Source organism: Myzus persicae, unplaced genomic scaffold, assembly GCF_001856785.1.
Source record: "Myzus persicae strain clone G006 unplaced genomic scaffold, MPER_G0061.0, whole genome shotgun sequence".
NCBI lineage: Eukaryota > Metazoa > Arthropoda > Insecta > Hemiptera > Aphididae > Myzus > Myzus persicae.
Window position 1 is genome coordinate 364,829 of NW_019102298.1, and position 10,706 is coordinate 375,534.

Genomic DNA, 10,706 nt, shown 5'->3' on the forward strand with positions numbered 1-10,706 from the left:
TTCAAGATTATTAGTTTTTAATTTTTAAAAATGTCTTAACTTCAGAGATTTATTTATCTTCTTTAATATCTAAATTTGTAATAACCAAATAATGATAAATCAATTCCGTCATCAAGTATTTAATAATACGTATCAAGATGTCTTAATGCATTTAATAAAAATGTTTGAAGACATGAAATACATTTTATAACAAATATTAATCAAATAAAGACGACATTAAAACAATTATATTATTATATTATTCAACACTGTGAAATTAATTGCTTTAAACAATAAGCATCTGAACTCAACGAAATTTCACATTATAAACATAACAGATACCATAAATAACAGTTTGTGCTCATATAATATGTATATAAAACATGAAACATAATTTCGTAATTGGATTTGTTAAAACAGAAGTTTGCATCTCTATGAAGTCATTGAAAAGTTTAAATTAGTGGAAGTCTAATTCATATTTTAAGAATAAAAAAGTTTTTCATCCGATGTCAGTTATATCTATAAACTTTAAGGAAGTTCTAAAATCATTTTATGTTTATGGTGAAAAAAACTTTTAAAAAATGTTAACTGCTACTTAGCTCATTTTGCATAAATTATTAGCTAGCAGTCTACCCGATTTATTAAATTTTTAAATTCATATACATAGTAATAACAAAATAAACAAAAAGTACATATAAGTAGAAAAACAAATTAAACGTAATATTTACATGAAGACATTACATGTATGAAATTATTTACATGTATAAGTACTAAGTAGGTATACCTACCCTGCATTTTTAAGACAGAATGATATCAAACACTTGAAAAAAACATATATTAATTCCAATTCAGCGGTAAAATATTATAATTCAATTGAATTGATTGAGTTAATTTTGTGTTATACAAACATTTTATTTAAAAAATATAGTAGCCACGTAGCTAACGAATAAGAATAATTATAGGTTATTATGAAAAGCGAAGACTGAAAACAGTGAATAACTAAGAAATCCATATCAAACTCGTAATAGTGTGGACGATGTTATGGTACACATCCGTTGTAATATATATATATATATATATATATATATATATATAATAGTTTTAAACTTAAAAAAATGTATAGTAATACATGGATTAAAACATAAGTTAGAACAATAGTCGGTCCACATTGAATTCGTAGATTGTTTATACTAAAAGCGGAACCCACGTACTTATACATTTTTACTTACGTTCATCTCGTTTATTTTGATCACACCGCTGCGCAAGTTATATGCGCGTTTTCAAATTAAAGCCGAATTACTACGTGTTTATGCTATCAAAGATTAATAGCGTTACGTGTATAATAATATGTATATTGTATAATATATGTATTATATATTATACCTTTCTGAAGGTTCGTATAATATTATAATATTAGAAACGAATTTCCATCGCGGGTCCCCACGTGCGTATTCCCAAAATCGTCCTGCCCGAGGTATATAGGTCAGCGCCGTGGATAACGACCGTTGATAAATTACGATTCGCATGTACGTCAAATGGATGAAACGGCTGAAACACACGCGCACGCTATCCACCGTCGCTGTTGGTAGGCAGGTATTGTAGGTGTGGGTAGGTACGTGTAATATTTATATCGCCGAGTCGTCATAGTCTTTGCCGTCGTCGTCATCGGTCCTCTAGTCCGCGGGTGCACGTTAAAATAAAATAATTTTTCACAGCTATCTTATATTATTAGTAGGTAGATACCTACTAATAATATTATAGACTATAGTTTATGACCCGGTTATGGTTGGTAGTTCACACGACAATCGGTAAACGTTTACTGACCAGCATATTTCGTGCCGAATTCCTTTATTGTCCAACGTCATTCTAACGGTCTGATAATATCATAACAATATATTATAATACACTTTCAATAATAATACCACCAATGTTGACGTAGGTATTAATGTCATATAATTTATCGTTGTTCTGTTGATAATAAAATTCAATTTTTTCCAAAGTGGTAATTTATTTTTATTTTATGATCTTCACTAGATCTATGTACATTTGAGAAAAAAATGATGCTAACGAACGATTTTACAATGTTTAAATCTATAAATATCTTACACTGTACACAATAGTATGTAAAATTATATTAAGTATATTTAAGCATTCGAATTTTATATGAAGCATTTATGTGAAGCACCAATATTGGGAACCTATTTTGAGATGTTATAATAATTGTCAAAAAAATTGTTAGAATAATATTTTTTGTACAATTACCACCTTCTTGAAATCCGATACCTAGATTGATGTGTCTATCTATTTTGGTTGTTCAATTAAATATTTTAGGGTGAACATTTCATAGATCAAAGCTGAAAACAAAATTGTATTAACTTCTAAGGAGCGTACCTCTAACCCAATTATTGTTTTACTAAACGCAATGTGCAAAGAATAATCAAAATCGAAAATATAAAATCACCTCATCATTCGATAAAACAATAAAAGTTTTCATCATCGGGTTATCTGAGCAAAATTCAATCGGGGTTAGAAAAAAGTATAAATAGATTTAACTTTCTCATGTCGTCAAGACGGTGACGAAAATTTATTATACGGAAACCTCTTCACGGGTCTTGGTGACAAAACTGAACTCTCATGGGACTGTTGCAAATACGAAATCAAATTCAACACCAGCCTAATAATATTATTACGCACATACGCACGTATATACACACACAAACACACACTTGATTTTTTTTTCCAATAAACTACCCACATTAAGGAATCATATTTCACATGTACACGCTTATAAGACTCTGATACGCGAAATTATAAATACTATTTATCCATTTTTAAGTGATAATTAAAACTACTTTAACATAATTAAGAATTTCAATAAAAATTGTGTTAAAATTATTAGTTTCTATAGAGTCTAAAAAATACCGGGTGTCACCAAAGTTAAATTTTTTATAAATAGTTTTTTGTTGCTCCTAATTTGTGTGGATTACGCCCTTTTTACAAAACAATGTAAATATGTTAATGTTATCATATTGATATATTTTGACTTTAAATAACAGTTTTAGTAATAATTTAAAATAATTAGAATCGTTCAAGTTTCGTAAAATATTGGTGCATCGTGCATAATGATCTCACTTTTTCAAGTGAACCATTTTTTTTTTACTTTCTACTTTTAAATTACCATATTATTTCTAATTGTATACAAAATAAATGTCATTCTGACTTCTGAGGTGACAAAGACTAATATTATAAGCCAAACCATTTTCTGAAGAAAACCTCCTCTTTACTTTTAATGTTTTCCCTAGATTTCCATTCCCATAAGGATTCAAATAAAATCATCATTGACGTTACTCAAAATTGAATAGTGAAACCATTGATTTTAGAAATATAGGTATTTACCGTAAAAAATACTTTTTTTTCAACAAATGCAATTCCTCATTGTGTAGTACGTAGTAACATTTAATATATATTTTATGGACAGATAAATCTTAAATCTCTATGGAACTGAATGCATGCTTAAATATTTATATTTTAGATCCAGAAAAGATAAATACTAAACCCTTCTATAGTGATAGTACTATAAAGCCAGTTGGATTTCAGTCCGAGAAGGTTTGATCAAAAATAAAACACAATACCTAGAATCTAGATTCTTATTATAATTGCTATAGTTCTAAGCAGTGGCGCATTTATAGGGAGGATAGTCCAGGGGTACTAGACCCCCCCCCCCCCCCGAACCCAAAAAAAATTAACTAAAGATATTGAAATTTTAATTTGAAATTACATTATAATACAATGTATAGATGATGTTCATACAAAAACGTTAAGTATACAAAAAATAAACAACAATTTCCAAATTAAAAAAATGTTTGCCCCCCCCTCCCAGAAAAAAGTTGAAAATAAACCACTGGCTCTAAGCAGTATTGAAATAATTATGCAAGCAATAAGTTGATAATGAATCTTAAGGAGTTTTTTCCCCCTCCATAATAATAACAATAATAATAATGATGTTTTATTTGCCAACTTTTTTTTTTAATACGATATAAACAAATCTACAATAAGATTTTAAATTTCTTAAATAATACAACAAATTGCGTAGGTATTGTCAAATAATTATTAACAGTACATTATAATTCGATGAAACTATTAATAAATGATAGATACTAGATACCTGCGGTTTTAGTAAGATTCATCTCACGCATTAAAAACAGAGATGTTATCGACCATAATTACACAAGTAGGTATTGTTTCATTTTGATGAGTCTACTATTTCAAGGTAATTGACGTCATATAAATATTTATTGGGTGAATAAATATAAATCGAAAACGATGACAATATTATGGAAGTACAGATTCATAATTTATTAATTAGTTGTATAAACAACACAAATTCATTTATCGTTATAAGTGGAGTCAAAGCGAAATAGCTATTTTTGGAAAAAAGCAGAATAGGCTTACAAATTATCGTAGTTGTACTATTCACATATGGGATGATGGATAAAAATGTACCGAGGACAACATAATGGCATTTGGTGTATGTTGAAAATATCATAATAGGTACAGCTTGACGTCGATTTTCTCATATTATTTTAAAATATATGCCCAAGCCCTTTACTAAAACTACTACTAAAACGTTATTGACAAACTTGATCCACATAAGTGGAACAAGTGGCCGTCCTGTGAATATATTATAAATGTGGAATGTAATGTTGGTAGTACAAGTGATTAGACAAAATCCGAATATTATTATTATTATTAATAAGTACGTACCTAGTTGGTTTCAGATATCTTAGTCATTGATAAGATACATCGAAAATATCTAGCACACAGCGCTTATACACATATACAATATGCATTGGATACTTCGGGAAGATACATCCAATAATTTGTAAATGATTAGTATTAAGTTTAATAATACATTTATGTTGAAATATATCAACAACTCGGAGTTATCTTGTTTTCTTATAAATATAATTTATTATTACATTTATCTAGTCTAATGAAAATGTATAAATATCATTGTGTATATAAAATTACAATAATCTACATAAAGTTTCCAGTAGGTACAGATGAACAATATTTTTGAATTACAACAAAATTGATAAAATTGTTATTATTTGTTTAAATATTATGTAATTTCATCCAACTTCAAACTAAAAATTAAATCAAATTAATTTTTCAGGAGCATTTGAAGTTAAACATTGGATGTTCGGTAAATTAACAAATTCTCGTACAAAGATTTTCTTATTTTGTAGTTATTCAAAAACTTATAATCCTAGGTACCTGAAATTTTCATCATATCATTTTTTTTTAATATTCAGACTCTTTTCGAATTCTCGAATATAGACATATTTTTCAATTTTCAATTTTTTCTATAAATGTCAATAAAAAAATTGTATTATATTACATACACATATTTTTTGATAGTTATAAAAAAAAAACAACAAAAATTGAAAATGTCAAATGTTTATAAATAGTTTAAAAAGAGTCATACTTAGATATATTTAAAACTATAGGTACCAAGTATAGGAAATTTTGATATTTTAACTATAGTAAAACTAGTTGATTATCATTTAGTTTAGTTACAGGTATGACGTATACATACATTTTTAACATAAACATATTCTTAAAATAAAGTTGTTACAGTGAATATCTACTTACTAATTACCTTAACTAGAAAATCCACTATCTACGTTTAATTACATTAAAATTGTAATTCTTTTATTTAGCTTTGTATCTATAATTGCATTACAACATTTAATATTTTGAAAAAACTTACAATACGTATCTTCTATTAATTTGTCAATTGTATCTTGCTTCAGTTTTGAGTTCCTTTTTCCCATGCTTTCTTTTTCTTATCTTTGTATATCTGAGCAAGAACAACCTTCTTGCATCTGACGTTACTGGATTATTGTCTTATTACTGAAAAAATCATACATTTTATTATTCGTCCATCTTACTTTGCTAAGTTAGTGAAAAGAATTAGACTCGTTACAGTGTGACACAGTAAAGAGTAACTTAACGTGGCAAGTAGTCTATTTTAGTGTTAAACATTTTGGCTAAAGAATTCATCTATTTTTTATTAAATTCAAATTCTAAAAATTTGCATTTAAAAATTATATCTATACCTAATTTATGTTATTTTTTGGGACTAATAAAATATTTAAATCAAATATATTTGAGATTCTAAATCACTAATAAGTAGTTAAAAATTAATCAGTAGTATAATCAATAATTAATACTAAAGTTATCATAATTTACCTTGTAACGGTCAACTATACATTTTTATTAATCTCAACATTTGATAGCAATGATTAATTTTAAAGAACATTCAGGATATCATATTTCACTTACTAATAATTATTTCACAGAGATTACATTTTAAGTTTAGGAATTTGATAGCTTAAAAAATAAAGATACGTTTGATATGTTTTATAATATCAATTTTTTTAATTGGTTTTAAAATATAATATAAAAATAAACTTTGATACAACAGTTCTCATATTTATACCTAATATTAAATCATACTATTCAGGAATACTTAATGGCTTTCTCAAACTTTCTTAGAAACTTAACCAAAAAAAAAAAATTAAACATTACTCAGGTATGTCAATTTAATAATTGAACAGCACTATATAAATTATACATTAATATTTAATAAACATACAATATTATATTACCAGTCAGGTTAGTAATAAAAATTGTAAAAAAAGAAATATTATTTTCATTTTTGTTTAAATTGTTAAACAATGTTCTACATAAGCAGTATATTATCGTACCTTAACTATGACAATAACATTATCTAAATATTAAATTTAACATTAAAGCTTAATCTTAATAATTTAAAGCTTAACTTATAAATATCTTGCAGTTGACATCACAACATAATCCATACAATATACATCTCTTATTTGAGTGTTATAAATTATAATTAACCATGAAATATTGAGTAAGTTGTATATTATAGTGGTTACTTAGCATGGTTTACTTAGTCCTTTATTTGTAATTTGCTCGAGTAAGAATAATTTTAAAAAAATATTCTACTATAGTATGATCCAATCAATATGTACGTTAATGTCATACTTACAAACGTTTATTAATTTGACAAAATTTTCACAAACAATATGCTGTTTATTAATTTCCGAGTAAAAATGTAAATTTGAAAAATAAAAACTGGTCGTATTTGTTTATTAAAATTTAAAACCAAACATACTTATAAGTTTGTATTTACGTTCAACTATTTAGTTACTTTTAGGTTTATACATTAAATATTTTATCAACAGGTATGAACGTGTGTGACGTAAATATTTATAAATGTAACACTACATTACAATAATAATTAGTAAGTAAGTATATATAGGTACTGTGCAGTAAGTATACTACCTATGTATGTATGAACAAATAATCAACCTGTACTCCAATAATTCCACATCACGTCGTCACCAATGCAATATGACTAATGTTACAATCGCAATATAATTGTAATAATATCGCTATAATAACAGAAAACAAAACGCTATTGGAAAATCATGATGAATAATAATTACCTTTCGTTTAAGAAGTTCAAATGCCAACGACGAACGCGAATATATTATAATGTTTAGTTATGTACCACGGTAGGGGAAAACCCGCAAAAAAAAAAAAAAAAACAATCACGATGTAGGGGGGAATAAATGTTTGAAAACGAAAACGGACGCACTCGCGTGAACGGTGAACAGCAACGCAAAGCGCAACAATGCGTGACTGCCGCGCGGTCGTCGCCTGTCGGTCGGAAGCGAGCAAACCGATGGACTTTGGCTCCTAGGCGCGCCCTTACACGCCGCCGCCCGTGACGTCGGCGGCGGTTAATCGCCGTCACGCGTACCCTGTGCCATACGCAGTGTACACGTGCGCGATACTGGAATTTGTACTTTTTTGGGCCCGGGGTACACTGCACAGATGAAGCAGATGTGCACCGATGTACGGTGTATGGGTGGAATTATATTGTTGTACGCAAAAAAAAAATAAAAACATTACAACGAGGCATTATTTTGATAGCTCCCTGCACTTGCAGCACTTCGAAAGTTCAAACCTCTCGCGTTGGGCGCCGAACCAACGAAACCGAAACCAAACAGTGTTATTTGTTTTTCTTTTTTTTTTTTAAAAGAAGCTATATTTCGATATTGTCCGGTTGTACCTATACCCACCCCCTCGTCAGTCCGCAATAAAAGCCAAAACAACAGAAAACAGATGGACCCATCGCGAGTAGTTCTCGTTGAGAAAATGTAATTTATGTTTCGTTTCGTTTTATTCGTTCGTGATTTTACTATCATTTGTACGTCATATATGTACATAATTCGTGGGCCACTCGTGGTTTTTTCCAAATGATCGAAATAATATTATTACCCATAACTAGGTACGGAAATAATAACATTGATAGTCCCGAACTTTGAAAAATAGATCTCATAATATTGAAATGCAACTCAAAATAACTGGATATAACTTCATATATTTAAACGATAGAATTATGTTATCAAACGTATTTATGTGTTTATTATTACGTTGTGTAATGAAAAAAAGAAACATAATTTTTTTAACCTGCATATAACTATTAGTTTTTAACACTCATAAAACTTTTGACTACACTAGTTTCTAGATTTTCACATTGTACTAAGTACACAGAATGCATTAATGACCAAAAAGCACTGAGAATGGATTTAAATTGTTGCCGTCTTTTTTCGTTTCATGTTTTATAAATGGTTGTCATTGGTTTTTAAAATATATAAGTAATAACATTTTCCATCCATTTTCTCATACCAAAAGTTATCGGATGTGATTATTAGGTACTTGATATAATAATACAATATCATACATTATAAAATTCAAAACTAAATCTAGTTACATTGTTTTTTTTTCCATTTCAAAACAATCCACAAAAATATAAAAATCAGTTGCAAAATCCAATAATATTTGAACCCATGATGTTTCAAGTTCGTATGTTCGATAACAAAGTGTACAACCTGGCACTAAAAAACATCAATTTCGAGTGTTTCATAAAAATATGTAGTAAATTTAAATAAATCTGGTCTAAAGAATAACAAATACCTTCATGAGGCGTTGACACATTGTTAATTTGTTCTGAGCATTTCAAGATTATTCCTTTCAAATTTTAACCTTCGTTAAAATGGGGTTATTATTCTAAGTGTGAAAACTACCATTATTTGGAAAAGCATATTTACATTTTTAAAAATGTACTTTTGTTAAACTTCAAAATACATTAAACAATTCTAACATTTACACGCGCAGAGAAATAAACCATATATTTCAGGAGTACCTTGCTTTTTCATTTTATTAGCTTAAACTTAAATTATTTATTAATAGAAAAATGAAATATTTGTTTAATGTCTGATCGGTACATCGACATTTTTACTAAATTTTTCCGACTAAAGTCAAGAAATTAAAAATATAGATTGATATTAAGAAATTAAAAGTCGATAGTGGTTATACTAACAAACATAAGTGCTAACAATATTAGGATAATATTATTTTTATCTACAATTTGTTCTCGTAGAGCTCTTTATAATAATGAATAACATACAATCGCTTATTATGTAATTCAGTAACTTCTGATGAGTGTCATGAAGATTTTTTCTATTAATTATCTATTTGTACAATTTCAAAATCAAACAAACCTTCCATTTGTTAATTTAACGATTTATTTTTCATTTTAGGCATTGAACCATAATTTATTATAGGTTCTAAGTCATGTATCTACTGCGATGCTCTTTTCTATTTTAAATTCTTCATATAAAATTGTTGAACTTGTGATCATCCATTTAGAATTATTTACTTCTACTGAAATTATTGAAATGCATTACTATAGTCCATAATGTAATTTACAGTACCTAGTCTTATATTTAATTTAAGAAAACAAACTTTGGTACTTTAACGGTCGCAATACTCGAACACCCTACAAGTTAAAAACTTTTATGAAAAAAATGTATACTATAGTAAGAGCGCAAATCTGCTCAGCCATAGTATATAACTACACAATCAGGTAAGCAATAGGTAATACGTAAGTTATAAGTTAGTAATAAGACCTTAAGTATCTAACCAAACAAAGACAATCACACCCAATTACAAAACTTTAAATTGAGTTGAAAGTAACAAATAAAATATAGTGGTCCTCAAAAGTATTATATTTTATTTATGCATTATTTTAATTAAAATATAACAGTTAGAAAAACTTTGTTCCAAATTAATTGTGATCACTTATCATAATATAAGTTCACCGGTTACCTATATTTATTTTAAACATTTATATATTCTCATTTTATAAACTTCTTTGAATGTACTTATAACAAAATACGTGTAATACACTAAATCACTTTAGAATTCTCTATAAGTTATGCACCTTTATAGCTCTGTATGCCTGTACCAATTTAAAATTTCAATAATTTTCACTTAAATGAATGCGTTTATGAGAACAAATTGTAGGTAAAAATAATATTATATTAATATTGTTAACACTTATGTTTGTTAGTATATAGGTACTGTAAAAAAAACTGCAATAACATAATTATATTTAAGATCAATCATTTTTTAAATTATTTATTTTATTTTTAATGGAATACAAGTTTTTATAAAATATGTAATACAATTACGTAAATAATATTTTAAAATCAAAATTTAAAAATTTATAATTATTTGAATAATTATGTAAGTAACAATATAATGTAATAAGGAAAAAAAAT

At 27.3% G+C, this 10,706-nt stretch overlaps 1 protein-coding gene across 3 annotated transcripts in view; it reads right to left on the reverse strand.

The window, feature by feature from the left end:
• The window catches only part of LOC111031764 (frequenin-1), a 133,072-nt gene extending 125,345 nt beyond the window's left edge, over nt 1-7,727 (reverse strand). The window contains exons 1-2 of one of the 3 annotated variants that reach the window (XM_022311846.1): nt 7,357-7,489; nt 5,753-5,895 (exon numbers count right to left, since the gene is read on the reverse strand). In XM_022311846.1, coding sequence (XP_022167538.1) covers nt 5,753-5,816 — 64 coding nt within the window. In that variant the 5' untranslated portion in view covers nt 5,817-5,895; nt 7,357-7,489. Of the gene's footprint in view, nt 1-5,752; nt 5,896-7,060; nt 7,202-7,356; nt 7,490-7,520 lie in introns of those variants that run through there. The other 2 variants (XM_022311847.1, XM_022311845.1) reach the window with 2 other exon arrangements.
• Between the last annotated feature and the right edge of the window lie 2,979 nt (nt 7,728-10,706).